This window comes from Oreochromis aureus, linkage group 6, assembly GCF_013358895.1.
Source record: "Oreochromis aureus strain Israel breed Guangdong linkage group 6, ZZ_aureus, whole genome shotgun sequence".
In the NCBI taxonomy this organism is placed as follows: domain Eukaryota; kingdom Metazoa; phylum Chordata; class Actinopteri; order Cichliformes; family Cichlidae; genus Oreochromis; species Oreochromis aureus.
The window spans coordinates 33334750-33355937 of record NC_052947.1 but is presented as its reverse complement, the minus strand read 5'-3'; the positions used below and the strand labels follow the sequence as shown (position 1 = coordinate 33355937).

General features: G+C 44.4%; 1 protein-coding gene across 2 annotated transcripts in view; it reads right to left on the bottom strand.

Annotated features, from left to right (window-relative positions):
- armh3 (armadillo like helical domain containing 3) overlaps positions 1 to 19726 on the bottom strand; it is a 28847-nt gene extending 9121 nt beyond the window's left edge. For both annotated transcript variants that reach the window (XM_031753533.2, XM_039613677.1), the window contains exons 1-19: positions 19600 to 19726; positions 17805 to 17914; positions 17652 to 17708; positions 17143 to 17289; positions 16163 to 16270; positions 15928 to 16020; positions 15763 to 15837; positions 15565 to 15651; positions 14816 to 14872; positions 14650 to 14693; positions 14031 to 14138; positions 12236 to 12311; positions 11160 to 11253; positions 9286 to 9387; positions 9028 to 9086; positions 8871 to 8936; positions 7470 to 7539; positions 7251 to 7311; positions 7071 to 7159 (exon numbers count right to left, since the gene is read on the bottom strand). In XM_031753533.2, the coding sequence (XP_031609393.1) occupies positions 7071 to 7159; positions 7251 to 7311; positions 7470 to 7539; positions 8871 to 8936; positions 9028 to 9086; positions 9286 to 9387; positions 11160 to 11253; positions 12236 to 12311; positions 14031 to 14138; positions 14650 to 14693; positions 14816 to 14872; positions 15565 to 15651; positions 15763 to 15837; positions 15928 to 16020; positions 16163 to 16270; positions 17143 to 17289; positions 17652 to 17708; positions 17805 to 17906 (1495 nt within the window). In that variant the 5' untranslated portion in view covers positions 17907 to 17914; positions 19600 to 19726. The remainder of the gene's footprint in view (positions 1 to 7070; positions 7160 to 7250; positions 7312 to 7469; positions 7540 to 8870; positions 8937 to 9027; positions 9087 to 9285; positions 9388 to 11159; positions 11254 to 12235; positions 12312 to 14030; positions 14139 to 14649; positions 14694 to 14815; positions 14873 to 15564; positions 15652 to 15762; positions 15838 to 15927; positions 16021 to 16162; positions 16271 to 17142; positions 17290 to 17651; positions 17709 to 17804; positions 17915 to 19599) is intronic.
- Positions 19727 to 21188: the final 1462 nt, after the last annotated feature.

Genomic DNA, 21188 nt, shown 5'->3' with positions numbered 1-21188 from the left:
ATGGTACGCTATTATCTCCACCAGGGAAAGAGAGTCGGGGTTATTCAGGGAATTAAGCTGATTATTGGTCTGATTAGAGGAATCTGTATTCTAATGAGACACAGCGCGATGAGGCCATTACAAGCTGAAATGTTATCCTATTGTTTGTTGACCAGGCTGAAAACAAGGCCACGAGGATGGATTGTGCTTTCTTTAGAGACTCATTATCTGGTTTCAATGATGCAATACATTTACAAAACAACACTTTAGAAGGAAATTGTGTTTGTTTTGCAAAAGCAGGAACTATTTGCTCAGCTCGTGAGGTGATATAAATATAGCAAATCAAACATTTTAAATCATATGTTGTCTCTCAGGTCATTTAAACATAAGTTAAAAGTAACTTGTTGTGCATTTACTTATTTTCTGGTATATACATCAACAGTCATGTGAAAAAGAACTTTTCACATGACTCTAGGTAAATACATCCAATGATTCAGTAGCTTGTAAACCCACCTTAAGCAGCAATAACTTCAAATTTAACTTCAAATTCATTTTCAGTTTGACTTTAACCATCTCTCAAATCACTGTGGAGCAATTTTGGGCCACTCTTCTTTGCAAACTTGGTTTGGTTCAATGAGTTTTGTGGGCATTTGTTTATGCACAGCTCTCTTAAGCTCCCACCACAGTATTTCAATTGTGTTGAAGTCTGGACTTTGAATGAGTCACTGCAACACCTTGACTCTTTTCTTTTTTAGCCATTCTGTTTTAGATTTGCTCCTTGCTTGAGATCATTGTGTCATGATCCTGGGTCCTTTTGACCCAGCGTTTTGTGTTTTCTATTAGTATCATTTTGGTTCTGTTCTTCCTCCTGTTTAGTGTTGTTCTGTTCTGCCGTCTACTCCTGTGTTAAGTCCGCGTTTGCTAGTCTGTGTCTTTGTGTGTATGTGTTTCCTGTTTTATTGTGAAGGTCTGCGTCTGATGTGAGTGTTTTCTGTTTGCCTCCCTTGTCTCGTCAGGTTAATCTCTCCCAGCTGTGTCCCCCACCTGTGTGTAATCTCCCTGTGTTCTCTGAGTGTATTTCAGTCGTGTCTTTTGTCTTAGTGATTGCTGGTTCGTCTGTGTTGCTCCCCGTCATGTCCTGGTGTATTCTCCCTGCATCTACGTTTCTCACCTCAAGGTTTTAGGTTAGTTTTTGTGTAGCTTTTCCCAGTTTAGTTTATTCTTAGGGTTTGGTTTTCCTCCTCCTCGTTCTCGTTGGTTTTCCCTTTTGTTAATAAAGCTCGCTCACAACTGAAGCAGTCTGCATTTTGGGTCCATTAATATTCACACACGGCCTGCCTCGGCACCCGTGACAGTACGAACCAGCCACGACATGGATCCAGCGGACTTACCCGGGAGAGCGATCTGATGCGAGTCCAACGCCTGGTCGAGTGGATAACCCACACCTCGAACATGAGAGCTAGGATCGTGGGGATAAATGGCATTGAGGAAATCCTCAGAGAAATCCCTATCTCCGCCAGGTCAGAGGATGTTCGGACTTATTGGCCAACTTGTATGAAGCCCGGGAGGCGGCGCGAGCTCGGGAAATATCGGACTTTGTCCAGCAGCAACAGCCAGCCACCCGAGCAGCCGCGTCAGCCTCACCTGCAGGATGCGAGTTTACCCGCCTGTCGGAGCCGGCTGCGGGGAAGAAATGTCGATCGCGCCGCCGGCGCGCCACCCCACAGCCGGACGTTCGGACTTCTAAATCGCCGGCTGTGGTGAGTGAGGACTCTTTTTCCATTGTGGATTGTGGAACTGTTTGTTCCGGGGCAGTGTGTTGTGCGACGGATAACAATGTAAACAGCTTATCGCCTGCTCAGCCATTCTTAGCTCAGTTAGCTGCTACGCAGCCACTCTCCACTCAGTCTCCAGTGTCAGTCGCTCACTCACCGTCAGCTCAGTCTCCGGTGCCACACTCTGCTCAGTCTCCAGTGCCCCAGCGTCACCTGTAGTTCAGTCTCCAGTGCCCCAGCGTCACCTGTAGTTCAGCCTCCAGTGCCCCCAGCGTCACCTGTAGTTCAGCCTCCAGTGCCCCCAGCGTCACCTGTAGTTCAGCCTCCAGTGCTCCCAGTGTCACCCTCAGTGCAGCCTCCAGTGCTCCCAGCGTCACCTGTAGTTCAGCCTCCAGTGCTCCCAGCTTCACCCTCAGTGCAGCCTCCAGTGCTCCCAGCTTCACCCTCAGTGCAGCCTCCAGTGCTCCCAGCTTCACCCTCAGTGCAGCCTCCAGTGCTCCCAGCTTCACCCTCAGTGCAGCCTCCAGTGCTCCCAGCTTCACCCTCAGTGCAGCCTCCAGTGCTCCCAGCTTCACCCTCAGTGCAGCCTCCAGTGCTCCCAGCTTCACCCTCAGTGCAGCCTCCAGTGCTCCCAGCTTCACCCTCAGTGCAGCCTCCAGTGCTCCCAGCTTCACCCTCAGTGCAGCCTCCAGTGCTCCCGGCTTCACCCTCAGTGCAGCCTCCAGTGCTCCCAGCTTCACCCTCAGTGCAGCCTCCAGTGCTCCCAGCTTCACCCTCAGTGCAGCCTCCAGTGCCGCCTGTAGTCCAGGCCCCAGTGCCCCAGCTTCACCCTCAGTGCAGCCTCCAGTGCCGCCTGTAGTCCAGGCCCCAGTGCCGCCTGTGGTCCAGGCCCCAGTGCCGCCTGTAGTCCAGGCCCCAGTGCCGCCTGTAGTCCAGGCCCCAGTGCCGCCTGTAGTCCAGGCCCCAGTGCCGCCTGTGGTCCAGGCCCCAGTGCCGCCTGTAGTCCAGGCCTCTGTGCCTCCAGTGTCTCCAGTGTCACTTTCGGTTCGGTCTCCAGTGCCCCCTGTAGGTCAGGCTCCTGTAGTTCAGGCCCCTGTGCTTCCAGTGTCACCGTTACTTGCAGTACAGGTTCCAGTATTACCAGTTTCACTCATTCACTCCATGCAGGGAGAAAGTCTAAGTTCCAGCCAGGGTTTCTCGCACTTTAGCTGCTTCAGGCACCGTTATGCACTCCAGGGCCTCCCAGAAGCTAGGTTTCAGTCCCCAGCTGGTTCTGGACCCCTGAAGATTAAGCAGCCCTCAGAGAATAACTCCGTGTCAGCGCTGTCTGAGCAGAGCCAGTGCTCAGCACAGCACCCTCTACTTTCGTGTTTGCTAGTGGCCTCCATGACCGCTGGCTTGCTGATGGCTTCCGCTGGAGGGTCCGAGGGACCGCTCCGGCCTTTGTCTCTGGTCTCCGCTGGAGGTCCGAGGGACCGCTCCGGCCTTTGTCTCTGGTCTCCGCTGGAGGGTCCGAGGGACCGCTCCGGCCTTTGTCTCTGGTCTCCGCTGGAGGGTCCGAGGGACCGCTCCGGCCTTTGTCTCTGGTCTCCGCTGGAGGGTCCGAGGGACCGCTCGCCTTCGTCTCAAGTTTCCGCTGGAGGTCCGTGGGACCGCTCCGGCCTTCGTCTCTGGTCTCCGCTGGAGGGTCCGAGGGACCGCTCCGGCCTTCGTCTCAAGTTTCCGCTGGAGGGTCCGTGGGACCGCTCCGGCCTTCGTCTCTGGTCTCCGCTGGAGGATCCAAGGGACCCGTCCAGCCTGCAGCGCCTCCGGCTTCCACGCCGCCAGCTGCAGCGCCTCCGTCTCCGGCTTCCACGCCGCCAGCTGCAGCGCCTCCGTCTCCGTCTTCCACGCCGCCAGCTGCAGCGCCTCCGTCTCCGGCTTCCACGCCGCCAGCTGCAGCCTCACCATTCATGCCAGGTGCAGCCTCATCTTCCCGCCAGCTGCAGCGCCTCGCCTCCGGCTTCCACGCCGCCGCCAGCTGCAGCGCCGCCGCCTCCGGCTTCCACGCCGCCGCCAGCTGCAGCGCCGCCGCCTCGGCTTCCACGCCGCCGCCAGCTGCAGCGCCGCCGCCTCCGGCTTCCACGCCGCCGCCAGCTGCAGCGCCGCCGCCTCCGGCTTCCACGCCGCCGCCAGCTGCAGCGCCTCGCCTCCGGCTTCCACGCCGCCGCCAGCTGCAGCGCCGCCGCCTCCGGCTTCCACGCCGCCGCCAGCTGCAGCGCCGCCGCCTCGGCTTCCACGCCGCCGCCAGCTGCAGCGCCGCCGCCTCCGGCTTCCACGCCGCCGCCAGCTGCAGCGCCGCCGCCTCGGCTTCCACGCCGCCGCCTGCAGCGCTTCCGTCTCTGGCTTCCACACCAGCTGCCGCCTCTTCATTCACGCCAGCTGCAGCGCCTCCGTCTCCGGCTTCCACGCCGCCGCCAGCTGCAGCTTCACCATCCACGCCAGCGGCAGCCTCACCATCTACGCCGCCGCCTCCGGCTTCCACGCCGCCGCCTGCAGCGCCGCCGCCTGCAGCGCTTCCGTCTCTGGCTTCCATGCCTGATGCCGCCTCTTCATTCACGCCAGCTGCAGCCTCACCATCTACGCCGCCAGCTGCAGTGCCTTCGTCTCCGGCTTCCACGCCGTCACCTGCGACCTCTTAGCCTCCGGCTTCCTCGCCGTCACCTGCGGCCTCTTCGTCTCCGGCTTCCTCGCCGTCACCTGCGGCCTCTTAGTCTCTCCGGCTTCCTCGCCGTCACCTGCGGCCTCTTCGTCTCCGGCTTCCTCGCCGTCACCTGCGGCCTCTTCGTCTCCGGCTTCCTCGCGCCGTCACCTGCGGCCTCTTAGTCTCCGGCTTCCTCGCCGTCACCTGCGCGCCCTTCTTAGGTCTCCGGCTTCCTCGCCGTCACCTGCGGCCTCTTAGTCTCCGGCTTCCTCGCCGTCACCTGCGGCCTCTTCGTCTCCGCTTCCTCGCCGTCACCTGCGGCCTCTTAGTCTCCGGCTTCCTCGCCGTCACCTGCGGCCTCTTCGTCTCCGGCTTCCTCGCCGTCACCTGCGGCCTCATCGTCTCCGGCTTCCTCGCCGTCACCTGCGGCCTCATCGTCTCCGGCTTCCTCGCCGTCACCTGCGGCCTCATCGCCTCCGGCTTCCTCGCCATCACCTGCGGCCTCATCAGCCTCGCCTGGTCCAGCCTCCGAGTCTTCAGCGTCGTCTGGTCCAGCCCGTCGGGTCTGCAGCGTCGCCTGGTCCTACCCGTCGGGGTCCGCAGCTGACTGGCCACCTTCCAGGCCACTGGCCAGGCGACATCGCCGTCGTGGCGGCCCCGGACCGCCTCCGCCTGGGTCGTCGCCGCTGCCGTCCTCACGGCCGCCCCTGAACTGTCCGGGCTCCTGGGTTGTCGGCCCCGGGCCGGCCCCTGACCTGGGTCCACATCGCCACCGTGGCCTTCCGCACGGTCGGCCCCCGGAACTGTTTGGACTCCTGTGCGGTCGGCCCCCTGGCCGGCCCCCTGAACTTTTCTGTTTTGGACTCTGTTTCCTTGGGCTCCAGTGTGTTTCTTTTGTTGTTGTTTGGTGCTGGCTCGTGTTTTGCTTTTGGTTTTTTGTCCCTCTTGTGCTCCTGTTTTGGTTTTGCCTCGAGCCCTCCGTCCTGGACCCCCACCGCCCGCCCTGGTCGGGTTGTTTTCTGTTTTTGGGCGTTTCTTGGTTTTCTTGTTTTGGGCTGTCTGGGGCCAGCCTTTGAGGGGGGGGTACTGTCATGATCCTGGGTCCTTTTGACCCAGCGTTTTGTGTTTTCTATTAGTATCATTTTGGTTCTGTTCTTCCTCCTGTTTAGTGTTGTTCTGTTCTGCCGTCTACTCCTGTGTTAAGTCCGCGTTTGCTAGTCTGTGTCTTTGTGTGTATGTGTTTCCTGTTTTATTGTGAAGGTCTGCGTCTGATGTGAGTGTTTTCTGTTTGCCTCCCTTGTCTCGTCAGGTTAATCTCTCCCAGCTGTGTCCCCCACCTGTGTGTAATCTCCCTGTGTTCTCTGAGTGTATTTCAGTCGTGTCTTTTGTCTTAGTGATTGCTGGTTCGTCTGTGTTGCTCCCCGTCATGTCCTGGTGTATTCTCCCTGCATCTACGTTTCTCACCTCAAGGTTTTAGGTTAGTTTTTGTGTAGCTTTTCCCAGTTTAGTTTATTCTTAGGGTTTGGTTTTCCTCCTCCTCGTTCTCGTTGGTTTTCCCTTTTGTTAATAAAGCTCGCTCACAACTGAAGCAGTCTGCATTTTGGGTCCATTAATATTCACACACGGCCTGCCTCGGCACCCCGTGACACATTGCCCCGTTTCATGAACCAAAATCTTTAACTGTTGGGCAGAAGTCCCTACATTTGACTCTAGAGTATGAATACTGTGTTATACAAAAGAGTTTATGGTTACTCAACAACTGCAAGGTGCCCAGGTCCTGTCCCTGCAAAATAAACCAATATCATCATCCCTCCACCACCATGCTGACAGTTGGTATGACATGTGCTGATATGGTGTGTTGGCATTTGACCCAATGTAGTGTTTTGAATTATAGCCAAACATCCCCACTTTAATCTCTTGTCTTCAGAGAACATTGTTCCAGAAGTCTTAAAATCTTCGTTCAGATCCAACAGATGCCACCTCACAATTTCTCCTGGCAATCCTTCCAAACAATCCTTATTTTCACAGTTTTTTTCCAGCTGTCGTGAACTTTAACATTTTGCATGCTACCTGAGGCCTGTAGAGTCTAAGGTGACCTTGGGTTAAATCTACTTGAACGTTCATTCGTGGGAAGACTGCGGTATTGTGTTAACACACCTGAATTCGCCATACAAGCAAATAACTAAAACTTCTGCTTTCATAGAGGTGGTCATGCTTGCAAATGATCAACAATCAAGTGGATTTGATTAGCAGCACCTGGGTGCTACTTAGCTTCTTAACTCTGACAGCAATAAGGGTGTACTTATCTACTATCTAAAACTTATCTACTTATCTCTGTGAAAAGGTCATAAATTGGATATTGTTCTTCAGAGCTCTGAGGGACTGTACTTTGAACTAAATAGTATTATCAGCTCACTAATTCACAAAAACTGGGATGAAAATGGAAAAGCTGAGATTGACTCTAAAATACAAGGACACTGGGATTTAAATTATGAGATAACCTGTGATATATAAAAAAAATCAGCAGGCATTTCATTAAATTCACCGTATTTCCCCCTGAGAAATAAATCCTATCTGAATGGGGCTTATTTTCTGACAAACAGTACATAAGCGAGAAGATGAGGTATCATTACCTGACCAAAGCTCTCTCCAGGTGTAGTGTAATCTGATTCTACATTTCTTTTGGTAACAAAGGAGTTTGTGGATGATCTGCACACAGCGCCTGCACAGGAAATAAGACAAGAAACTCTGGTTAAAGGCATTTGATGATGGATGAGTCATAATGATATATGTGTAATTTAATGTGTTCTCACAGGTATAAATCCATGGGGAAATCCTTCATCATGTGAGTAACAATAAACTCCACCATCAGATCTGCACAAAAGATAACTGTTAAAATGCATGACCTTTGACTGCGATGAGGTTTAATTGATGCAAAAACTCAGAAGTTAGGCCTTATTAGGCCTTACCGCTAACAAATATCATTGCTGATTTGAATTCATAGTAAACAAGTGCTAAAACACTCTTCATACCTAGAACAGCACACACCAGCGGCCGTGACGGGATGTTCTTGTCCACTGCTTTTTTCCTGTGCCTCATAGGCTGAAAATACAGAAATAGAAAAATATGTAAATATGCACAGATACTCTGTAATTTTAATAATTATAATTGTACAAGACAAGCCTACTTTGCAGTTTTGTAATGTTTTTACAGCTGTATGTTATTTATTGTTAAGTGACACAGAGCAGATAATCAGCAGACTCCAGAGAGCAGTCACAGTCAAAGTACAACTTTTAAGAGAGTAACTTCATTGTGATTCTATCCCTTCCCTCTTAGTGTCGGAGTTCAGTCACTGCCTATCTCATGTTTTTCCTACCAGATAGCTCACTGGCCAGGTTGCTTTTGTGCTATATGTCAATTTCATTTAGCTGTTTTCACAAAGAGGATTTGTGGGAGGGACTCCAGTTCTACTGTTTTGAAGTGTCACCAGTCCTCCTTCTGGTCTGGAGGTCAGTGAGCAAGAGGGCCACACTAACCAGAATCTGTAGCAGTGGGCAATTTTTCCATGCACTGCTATTCTCAGCTCACAGAGGCTGCAGAGAAGAACAAGGTCTACAGCTGCCAGCTGAAGTCCAAAATGATGGAGTCTGAGTTTAGCTACAGAACGAGATTCACTCAAGAAGCAGCTGATTATATGTTTCAGTTTCTTGTCACAGAGTAATTAAGTAAAAAACTAAAACAGTAGAAACCTCCAACCAACTGCAGACACCATATACCCCACCCAGTGTCCACACTTGAAATGCTCCTTAGAGATCTCATTCTGTAAGCATGAACTATCTTTGATGCACAAGAGGAAGCAATCAGAGGGAGTAATATCAGGCGAGGGAAGGCAAGTAGGTAGTTAAAAATATCTTAGTGGGGAGAAACGAACCAGCGCACATTTTTAACGTGTAGAATTCACTGTGCCACTGTGTAACATTTGGATTACTCTGTGCTGCAAGATGTTATAATAGAACATGCAGTAAAAAGTGTGACCCTAGGGAAAGAATTCAGTTTTCAACCCTGTGAACAATCAAAAGAGTGACGATCACAGCCTGGGTCACCATCCTGACTTGATGTGCCCCCTTAGAGTGCAACATCTTCCACTGACAGTGCAGGTTTATTACATTAACACTGGGTCATTCACAGAGACCATACAAATCACAAATGTCCACACACAAGTGGTCAGAAAAACCTGTCCAACACAGATCCCATTGTTGACCGTGCACTGTCACACAAAATCCTGACTCAGGAAAGTTACTTCTAACACCTGTTCATGGAAACGACCACGATGTACGCTGATCACGCATAACAGAAACAGGCTGGACTTTCGGATCGCACCTTGTAATTTCTTCTATCCTCACTGAGTGTCACTAACACGGCCATGAACTCACCATTCGATGGAGACTGACTCTGAAGTTCATATTGTCATCATGAAGAAAGGCATCAGCATACTGGTCCTATCGTACAGGGAAGGATTAATACAAAGATGGTCAGGTTGATGGAGAATGTGGACGGTGGCATTTGTTGCAGGACGGTAGGTTCTCATACCTCAGCTATGCAGGTGAGAATAATCAGGCACAGTCTGGCGCTGTTGAGTCGGTGCTCATCTTTGAAAACAAAAACAGATAAAAGGACTAAATATAAACAACCCACAACATGATGACAGCTATAACAGTTACAGCTATAACAGCTATAACAGTGGGGACACTTTTGGACAAAGATGACATTAAAATTACCAGAATGAATGAGTATAAGAAGGTAGAGTGGCAGAGACAAAGAGAAAGAGGATTTAAATCTTTTTGTTACCTTTTGTATCCTGCATTACAATGGAAGCATACTTGAGGAAGGTGATGAGAAGGTTGCTGGTCTGCAGGTTGGGATCCAGAGGCAGTTCTGGGTTATTCATCACTATAAAGCAAATGTAGAAATGACACTACAGATAAACATCATCACTAGGGTTCAAAAAAAATAACAGTCAAACTAATTTCTTTGTTTTCAGATTTACTGTGAATCCAGAAAACAACAGAGTTACTCCTGTTGTTTTCTGGAGTAACTCTCATGCTTGAGTTTTTTTTGCAAAAAAAAGTCAGACATTTTGAAGTTCGTCCCAGTCTTTAAATTATGACTCTCCATGAAACCTGAGCCCATCTTAAAGCCAACATTAACAACAGCATGACACTAAAACAACAGCTGTCTTGATGCATGCTCAATCATCCAGGTAAGTAAATCCCAAAATTTTGATTCTGTTCATCTGGACGTAGCTGTTTGACCTCACAGCCCACTGTTCATTCAGTGGGCTGGTTTCAGTCATTGTGCAAATGTACTGTTTATAAGGTTTTGGGAACCTGCAGTCAGCTGAGACTGAAGAAGTCGCTCGGATGAGTGACGAAACATTTCTCCCACTGAAATTGCTACATCCAGATGAACAGACTCAGCCTTTTGGGATAAAACAGCAGCTAAATTGTTTGGGTAAAAGGAGTGTTCATTCAAGCACAAAAAGTAATGTGTTTTTGCCATTACTGTAGCTACTGTATTTAACTGTGCAGACTAGACAAGCATTTTCATCCATTTAAAAATCTCTGCTCTCTGAAACATACAGCTTGACTCATGGTTAAATGATGAGCTGGTCATGTCCCTCCACCCCATAAAACCCTCCTTTGTTTCCTTCTTCCTCAGCACACAGCAGGCATGCCACCAAAAAACCAAAAAGATTTCACACCATCAGTATATTATCGTGTGAGGCTCGACTGTAGAAGGAAATGCATATTCCTGACATGTGATTACAAGGCACATATATGTTCCACACAAAAGACCTCAGGGCTGACGAACTCTCAACTTTCCATGATGCACACTGCATGTGAAACTCTCATTTGTATTTGAAGCTGGAGGTTAATATTTTATATAGAAAATGGCTCTTGGGTTTGAAGCTAGCCAGAGATAGAAACATGTACCTTTTAACAGTTACAGCACATGTGCATGCCAAATGAGCTGCTTTTCAATGTGCCAGCATCAACATACACCATCCACAAAAGCTGAAGTGGGAGTTATGAACTCCTTTTCAAAGTGAGATTACTAAGCAGCTGAAGTAGTATTAATAATTCACTTATTAAGGTGTAATAAATCAAGTGCCATTTGTGTATTACAAACTCTATTTTATCAGGTAAAAAGCTCAAACTGTATTTTTTATTTTTGCCTCTTTGCTTTTGAGTGTTTAAAAGCAAACATGAACAAAAGCTGCCAGATTCAAAGGGAGTGTTTAAAAATGCATATTAAAAGTTACGATTAAATGGACGCAAAGAAGCAGAGACCATTAACGCCCAAAAGCTTTAGAGACCTTTGCAGTGCTTTCAGCCTCTTCAGGTGCTTTGAAGGGTCGTTGTTTTTTATCATAGATGACAAAGTTACATTTTTTTGAGGTTAAAAAACCGAATCCTGTTACTGAGTCCATTCAATCTACTTTCTGTAACAACCTCCAGACAATGCCTTTAAAACTGTCTGTTGACTGACGACTGCAGTCAACAGACAAATACTCTTTCTAGAAACTTTAAAATGTGCTCCCAAACAGTGATAGAAAGCCAGTGAGAGTTGCCCTCCAAAACCAATGATTAATGCCCCTGACATCATGTAAGCTTTTCTGAGTCTACGCGTGTCTGAATCAAAATATTAAGTGTAAGGCTTACTGTCAAGGGAGGGCGGCGTTGTGCCAAGTGGTGTCGTAGGGGTGGTCGGAGTAGTGGTGGTAGGTGTGACGGCAATGTCAATCTCAGGATGGCTCTGTGGAAAGACATGACACACATAAAAACACCTCATTAACAGTGATTACCTTGCCTAGAGTCTCATAATGTAAAGAAAAGCTGAGTCAGTGAGAAAACAAGAAGATTAGTGGAGACAGATTACGTTTAGGAGAGTGAAACATCTACAGAATGATGCACTAATCATTCACCTAATCTCTTCATTTACCCTGAGATATGTAAATAAGTACAACACTGCAAAAAGCAACACATTTGTGAGCTGGGCCTGAGGCTGCCTTCTTTGGACCATTCCTAAATATTTATTTACCTCGTTAGCTCAAGCGCTTCACTCTTATCAAGACATTTATACTAAAAAGAGCAAAACACATTAAATTGGAAGCAAGTCCAATCTTTTCCCTTCTGAAGCCTTTATATACAACAAATGCATGTAATTACCTCCCATAGTCTCTCTATATTATATTCGTCTCTCTATATTCTCTTTTTTCTCTCTTCTATTTCACTCACAGCACAGCCAGTCACAACACATGGCTGTCCTTCCCTGGGTTGGTTCTTTCAAAGGTCTCCTCATGATAAAATGCCCACTTACACATAAAAAGTGATGCCTGTTTCCGCTTCTACTCTTAACCACTGGTCTGTGCATCAGTCGTTTTTGGCAAGTCACCTCACAGATACCATGTGTAGCAGAAAATTTAAGAATAAAAGGATTTCAGCCTTGAGAGGAGGTAAATGATAAGGTTTGCTAAAGATTAAATAATAAAACTCAACGTTTTCTGAATTCTCATTGCGGTCTGAGAACCTTAGGACCTGAGGGACCTTCTCTTTAAATTAAATCACAAATGAAGAGAAGGTTTTTTCTTACTAACTTTCTGTGAGTTACAACGCAGACATAAAGATATCAACGCAAAAAATTACAGAAAAAGTAAGGGGTGGAATAACTTTTACTTGACCTCTAGCATCCAAAAGCTGTGAGCACAGAAGATCACAAAACAAGTGTTATATGTTACCTGTGCTAAGACAGTGATGAAGTTGCGGTTGAGATGCACAGCCTCATAGAGTGCCAGCAGAATCGCCTCATTTGTCCTTGAAATGAAAGTTAAGTTAGTTAGAGAGAGCACACTTTTTTATTGGATAAATATCCAAATTTTCACAAAATAGTGGACTGAGCGTTCCAGCCTTTGATCCAGTCAAACTCAAGGAACAGCTGGAAAAGCTCTGCTGCTCAAAGTATTTTAACAATGGCTTCACGCATCAGCAGGTCACTTTTTTAATTTTCTGTGTCATTAACTACTGCACAATGTTTGAACAGAATAATAAATCATTTCCTAAATCCCCTCGTAATGCATTGTCCATTTTTATGTTGATAGAAATTGGGACATTAGTCATGTAAAACAACAGTAAGTATACTGATTATGAACACAAGTATTTGACTGCAGTTTTAAACATATAAAGTTAGTTGGCCTGAGCCAAACTGTCTGTGCTAAACAATGCAACAGTTTTTATCTTCTACTTTCTTCAAAAACATCATACCACATAAAAGTTATATTGTATACTGCTATATATTTTTCCCCGTCAGTCTAGACTAAATAACTCATAGTGAAAAAGTGATTGTATACCAAGCCATGAAGTCCAATAAAGTTCCTACAACATCTGCTGTAAAGTTGTGGTGAGTAATAGACCAGAAGAAGCGTACAAATGATTTATAAACCCACAAGCACAGCAGCCCAAAACCTGTGAGATGCAAGAAATTTGAAACAACAAGACTTTTTCAGGAGTTCATCCTTAACTCAAAACTCAAAATAAATAACAAAGTAAAAAGGGTGTAAGAAAAACCCTAACCCCTAACCCTAATGCAGAGATCAGAGAACCTCCTAGAAGGGGGACAAGCATCAGGCCTTGGTGGTAAATCAGCAAGACTGAAGTGACTGAGAGAATTATACAGTAGCTGTCTATACACAGCAGACTGATCTCAACACTCAGTTTCAGAATGATTTCCTATTTTGATATGATGTCACAGAGAGCGTGTATCCCTACTATGGCCATCTTAAGCACACATCTGTCTGTGAATCCAGAAGCCCCGTCCACCTGTTATAAAAATGTTCTGTTTGCAAGGGGCATCCAATGAGAATGAAGATGGCTTAAACAGAAGGAGAAAGTAGCTAAAAATGGAACTTATTTCAGAGACAGCATTAACTGAAAAGCTAAACCAAGGTCCAGTATAATATAAAGACTTTAATTCCTGCAAGACTCGAACTGAAAATGAGCAACAAAGCAAGACAAGCGCAAGTAAATCCTCTAATATGATGACACAAGCACTATTTCAGAGGAGCACCTGGTCTACTCACCACCTGAAAAAATGGATGCAAATGGAGCAAAAGCAAAATTATAGTGCCTTTGCCTAAGTGGTTTAGACAAAGGCCACACTCAAATGCTTCTGTGTTTTATTATGGCTTACTGGATATGGACTGATGGGCAAAAATAGTGATTTAATTCCATGCAAGTCCATGCATCTAAATGATGAAATAACATGACGAGATATCAAAATTTTACCAGATAAATCTTGTTTTATTAATGAAACTGAGGTTCTGACAGATGGACTTAGAGATATTAAAACTCCATGTAACACATTGTAATAAGTATAACACATTGTTATACTTATTAATATCAGAGTGTCTTCCCTTTGTTTATAGTACTGCAGCCAACCTGTTCATTCGTACTCCAATTCTGTCCTGTTACTTTTAACTTGAGTATAAAGAACAATGAATCTGTCTGATGTAGGAAGTGAAACGGCTTTCCACTTACTGTACGGAGAGCTTTTCGTCAGCATCTGCTATAAACATGCTGCCCACCATACTAGTGAGGGTAGAGAAGAAGCCACCCTGGTTCTCCTCTTCTTTGTCTTTGTACTGCCTAAAAAGAGAAAAAGACCAGATGGACAGAAAGTAGAAAGAACAAAAAAAGAGGAGCGAATGACAAATTAACAATTTGTGGCAGGTAAGCCACAAAAGAGAGCAATAAAAACAGCCCTGCCTAACCTAACACACATTTACCTAACACCTCCTTTTGCTCTCTGCAGTTTATTATCTACGGGCAATCAGTTTATACACTAAAACAATGAAGTGCATTGAGCCACCATCCATCATTTTGATGTGTCTGTCTACGCACGCAGACAGACAAGACCTTCACACACAGCATTTTAATATCTGAACCTTTCCTCATCCAAAAAACATTACAGACTCCCAAAGAAAGCTGTCAGATATAAATAACTAAAGCTATAAAGGCCTGTTTTCTTTTAAGGAGAATAGAAATAGAACATTTGCAGGATACATCAAACTAAACTGATGGTACCAACACCCTCAGCACACTATGTACTGCATCATTAAAAACACTTTTTTGACAAATGGAAGTTTTTAAATCTCACCTGTTATATTCTGTCAGAGCTTGGTGGACAACCATACCCATTCCCTGGAAAAGAAAAACATTCAAGGTGTCAGTGAAAGCTTTGATTATCTGTCTGATGTAAAGACCACCTACATCAGGCTGGCTATTCTGCAATTACAAAGAACAGCTCGTGACAGCATACTTACATCTAGTGTTGGTTCATCATCCACAATGGAGAGCTTTACAATGTATGGATTCACAGACTATAACAGGAAAGGAAAAGTAAATACTTTATTATTAAAGACCCATGAAGGACCATTCTTTATTTATTATAACTTACTAACTCAAGAGCCTCCTACCCAGTACATACACTAACAACCTGCAACATTCAACTGGTCAGGCTAGGCAAGAAGGGCTTTGATTTAAAAAAAAAAAGTTTTTAAAATATATACCAAGTGCGGGAAATGGATGCTGGAATATTATTCCTTTTGCCCCCCAAATTTTTGTCAACCATGCACCCAAGATGGCATCAAAGTAAGACTACAATAGAAACAGTCAGCCTGTAACTGTTTTACCCCACTGTTTTACCCCTCATCCACATTGGCTTAACTAATCAGAGTCTGGCACCATTATTATTCTGGAAACATGATTTAAAACGCCCAAGTTATTTTCTTCCTCTGACTTATTTTTACCTATTATTCTCTACTGTTGCTGTGTTTAGAGAGTAATAATTGCCTCTAACATATCTTCTAATTTTTAGACTTTACAGCAAGAGATACATATCAGTTTCCAAAAAGATATTAGTCAGAGAACAGGAGGTTGATCTCTGCTTTTGGATACACAACCCGGTCGGTCTCACATGGGCTTTATACTGGAGTTCATGACTATTGTAGAAAAACTTTATATCAAGAAACACTAGCATAGTCAAAAGTCAGCATATGCACATCAAACAGACCTCATATTTTCTATAGTTCACCAGGAGAGCCAGGAGCACCACAGCATCATAACCATGCTGCCCTCTGCTGGATACATCTGACAGAATCTGATCAGGAAAAAGACGGAGAGCAAAGATGAATAGACCAGAGCAGAGGAAAGACGATTTCAAAATATAACTGAAAATCACAGAATTATATTTTCTATGCAAATGATTTACCTGAAGAATGGCTTCGAAGATGCTATTGATCATCACATATTCCAGTATAGTGTTCTGGCTAATATTGTCTGTTACCTGTAACACAATATTTCAACAGCTGTCACATTTTGTGCAACAGCAGAACAAGCATATCAAATTATAATTATTATACATGCTCCATCTCACCGTCACCAAACACAGCAACAGTTTGAGGCAAAGGCTCTTGAGACTCTCTGAGCTGTCTCCACAGAGAAGACTGTCCAGTCTCTCCATCAGGTCCTGCAGGAGACACAAACACAAGGAAGTGCATGAGTGAAAAAAAACAACAACAACAAAAAAACAACTCAACCCATCTTTCCCTTTACATCTTTAATTACTAATTGATTTCACTCAATTTTTCCTTGTTTAGAGTCTAACATACCTTCATCCTTTGCTCAGCCTTATCAAACCCCATGAGCATGTTGATAATATCAAACCCGGACGCCGACTTGTTCTTCTGGTGGACCCCTCGAAAAAGTGCACAGAGAGTCTGGAAGTATAGGAGGACACATGGGCTGCTTAACAGACTGAAATGTTTCATGAATAAGGCACGTCTGTAAAGCACCCGACATCGTTTTGCATTGATAATATTTAAATGTTATGCAGATTTTTGAAGATTTACAACAAGGTAGGTTGCCTGTTTGAGTTTCGATAGACAGAAGTCATAATACACAGGGTAATGAATCTGTGACAGATCTATGGGCTTTTTGAGTGTTCTGTTTTGATTTCGGATTTTTTTTCCATGCTTGATGGTGTTCATGGTGAACTCTGCTATTGCTCCCTTTTCTGTTTAAGCCAGCTTTTCAACCAAACAGCATTCAACTGCTACATAATGTCAGTGCCACCAGGCTACATGGTGTTGTTTTTTAAGAGGACTGCAGGTGGGTACGTCTGCGTTGGTTGCATACTTAAACTTCACTCTGAATAGAGAAAGACCTAAAAAAGCAATACTGACGCAGGCCCATAAATCCTGCATGAGACAACAACAGTCATGGAATGATATTGTACCTGTTACTGCATCAAGGAGAAAAATAGTTTTACTATGTTTCATTATTTAACAGGTTTAAGCTTTAATACTGTAGTTATAAACTGCAATCATTATGCATATCAACACACTCATTATAGAATGCCATTAACTAGTCCTGCCTCTATATTTTTATTTTTTAAAAACCACAACATACATTTCCACATTTTTGTGAAATTATATTATAAAGTAAAAATATGGAGTCAAGCTAACATAATTTCTGAGGCACTGAAAGGGGAAAAAAGAAGCTAACAGCCTGATCAACATACTTAGATTGCTCCTAATGTGATGATTATATACACAATGTGCATGCAGTTGAAAATCCAGGTGATAGTTACCTGCAGGGCATTGACCACTTTGATCTGGTGCTCCTCTCCCAGAGCCTGAACGCAGTGGTGAAACAGAGAGTTGATGTTGTCTTGAATGCGCTGGACGTCCTCCCCATCCACACTCTCCAACTTTGACTCCAGGTACTCTAGGTTCACCTGCGGAAAAAAAGATAAAAGTGTTAAGTGAAATGCAAGGAGAATTAAACGTTAAAGGTGCATAAGTCATTTAAAAAGACTCAAAATCTCAGATTACTCTCCTGTTAAAAAAAAGCAATAGCCTAACCATTCATAGTAGAGAAGTTGCACAATAAATGCAAATTATACTGCCTGGCAATCTTCAAAGTCCTTATCTCTGCAGTATTTGGTTGCAGTGTATTTGATTTGTGCATCAGTACTTCCACTTTTCTAAAGTATGCATTCTTTAAAGTATGCGCATCACATCACTGCTGCAGCTTCACATAACCACAGAGTGTACCATGAGAGATTTCCTGTTATGCAGCACACTTCTTTCTCCTTACCTTCATAAGAAACAGTTCATCCCAGAAACGAGGGTTATTTTTTGCTGGGTCTTCTTTCTAAATCAAGCAGAAAGGACCCTGTTAGCACTTGAACATAAATGCATTTCTCAAAACTCTCAACACCGACATTCTTTGACTTTCTGTGATACTCACTGCAAAAATCTCATCATACATGAGGACCACCTTCTCTTTCAAGGGCTTTTTAGAGGACGATGTCCTCCTCAGCAGTCCTGCCTTCTTCTCCACCTGAGACATGATTAAGTCTGAGAAGATAACCACAGTTAAAAGACATTATATATATACATATAAATATATATGTGTATATATATATATATATATATATACATACATATATATACATACATACATACATATATATACATACATACATATATATATATATATATATATATATATATATACATACATATATATATATATATATATATATATATATATATATACATATACATATATATGTAATGACTACTTGTCTTCTTTTTTCAGCTGCTCCCTTTAGGGGTCACCATAGCTTTTTCCTTCGTCAAACCAACTCTCTGCATGTCCTCCTTCACTACATCCACGAATTGTCCTTGTGGTCTTCCTGTCTTCCCACCTGGCAGCTTCATATTCAGCATCCTTTGTCCAATGTATCCAGGCAGCAATCTCTCTTTACCAGTCATAGTTCCGACATTTAAAGTCCTCACCCTCACCTTCACACTCCTGCCATTCCTTCTTTCTCGCTGTACTGAATATGCCTCCCCCCCTCTCCAGCACACAGTTTTTACCTGTACCCTGTTGGCCAACAGCACCAGAGGCAGTCCTTGTTAACCCAGACTCCCCGACCAATCCAATATGGAAATCTCATCCTTGAAAATCTGTATGTTTGATTTGGTAAAGGATTTTATGCCAGATGCCCTCTGTGCCCAAACTTAGGATTGACCCTAGGAGTGCACTGGCTTGTGGCCCAACAATCGTCAATTGATTATTATAAAAACAAGGCTAATGATAGTCTGTATTGTTTGATCAAAAGAAAAGATCACAAACAGATAATAGTCTGACCTGTTTTTCAAGATTTCATGGCTTTGTCCCACACCCTCTTTATAATGAACAGGTTATGAATGTATACTTACAATCATAACCTGTACGTATACAGTTTTTATTTAAGGAGAAGTTCTTTTCCCATAACCAGCTGAGCGCTGAAAACATCTGTTTCTGTAGGAAGTAACTTCAGCTGTATTGTTTGGTAAATGCAAGCGATTAAACTTAAAAATAACTGAATAAACTACAGTGGTTTTGCTGATAATAGTTACCTTTTTTAAATGACTTAATATTATATAATTTGGCCTTTCAGCTTGGCACAGATTTGCCACACTGCTTGCAAGAAATCTGATGTTAACATAAGGTCACTCTTGCGATCCAGTTCCTGCTGTATGCAATAGCATTACCAGTAACTACATAGCTATGTTCCACTGACCGAGTAATACGTTTAAAATGAACGTGCATTATCAATTTGCATTGTCAACATCTTATGGGCTTGCATCAATTGATTATCTGAGTATCATATTGACATTTGCTCACACTGATCGGTATCTTACTGATTAACCCAACTGCACGTTGAAGTACTAGCTTCTCAGCTAACATTAGCTTGCTAATCCACTACTACCTAACTTGGTGGGATCAAGCAGTAAACGACAAACGGCAACACATCATGTAGCATGCACTGTTGTCCAGCAGACATCCGAAAAGCACTTTAGCGGTTAGGTCATTAAATGTTAATCTAATAAAATGCCCAGATTCCTCCCAGCTAAAGCTAACGCTACGTAGCTTAATATTTGTCACACAAAGATATTAACAACGATTTGGCTGTCAGCTGATATCTGAAAGGGATTATTAGCAACTTTACTGTGTTGTGTTGTTTAGATTGGTGGCTGTCGTCTGTTCTTACCTCTATTAAAGTATTAAAACCTATGCTGCTATTGCAGTTCATGAATTCTTGTGACAACAGTATCTGCTAGCATACAGTCAGTGCTAGCATACGCCTGTCGACAGTCTCCTGCTTATCTGCAGGGTCCTAGCGCCCCGCCGATTCTAGCTTGTTTACGCCATAGGGCAGATTTTCCGGGCAAAGGGCACACAGTGAACATTTTAACATTTAATAGTGCTGACACTGTCAAACACCGATTCTACAGTACGTGTTTGCATGAATGAATGAGGAAAATATAGACACCAGACACATTGATGCTGATATTCACGCAAATGCATTAGCTCATATGTATTTTTCTTTTCTATTTTTACTTTTGTAGCTATCCGAAACCTTTACCCCTGAGTGACAAAGAGAAAGAGAAAGAGATTAAAATTAAATATTTACTATTTGTGTACAAACGGTCCTACCCGTTAACTCATTATAACTTAATATAAGACTGGGAGAATAACTCGTTGTAAAATGGGAATAACTGAGAGGGTCACATCTCTGCAAGACCGTCAAAAATATGCAGCAGTAAGGACAGATGTTTAGCAATCACGAAAAAACTGGAGCATGTTGTGGTTCACAGAAAAAGTTTTGTTGCACATATAAGTGAAGCAGAATCAAACCAAATAGCAGTACAGACCTATTTCACTAGAGATTAATTCATATAAATTCATTAATTCATTCATATATACAGCAGGTCCACTGCCGGTTCAGATAGAGGGAGAGGAGGTGGAGGTGGAGGTGGTCATCAAGTACAAGTACCTCGGGCTGTGGATGGACAACAAACTGGACTGGTCATGCAACACAGAGCACCTGTATAAAAAAGCCCAAAGCCGACTGTACTTCCTCAGGAGGCTGAGGTCTTTTAACATCTGCAGGAAGCTCCTGAGGATGTTTTACCAGTCAGTGGTTGCTGGAGTACTTTTCTATGCTGTGGTGTGCTGGGGGAGCAGCACAGCAAAGAAGGACTCATCCAGGCTGGAAAAACTGATCAGGAAGGCTGGCTCTGTGGTCGGCATGAAGCTGGACACTCTGGTGACAGTGGCAGAGAAAAGGACACTAAAAAAATTGTTGGACATTATGGACAATGCTGGGCATCCTCTGCACACGGCCATAAACAACCAGAGGAGTCTGTTCAGTGACAGGTTGCTTCTCCCAAAGACAAGAACCAACAGACTTTAAAACTCCTTTGTCCCACACGCCATCAGACTGTTTAACTCCTCTCTGGAGGGGAAAGGGAGGGGAAACAGGAGGACAAAGGAGGGGGAAAAACTAAGCTGTAGTGCCTCTTCACTTCACTGTGCAATACAGTGAAGTGAATACTTTTTGTGCAATACTTTTTGTTAATAGCCAACGGTGCAATAGACTTCAATACTTGAAATGTGCAATTCCCTTGTATTCTTATTCCTATTTATTCTATTTATCCCTTTTGTATATTTTATTTATATATGTCTCTGTATTTATTTGTGTGTATATATAGTATTCTGCTCACATTCTGTAACTTCTGTTGGTGCTGTGCTATTGGAAACCGAATTTCCCAGAGGAACCCACCCGAGGGATTAATA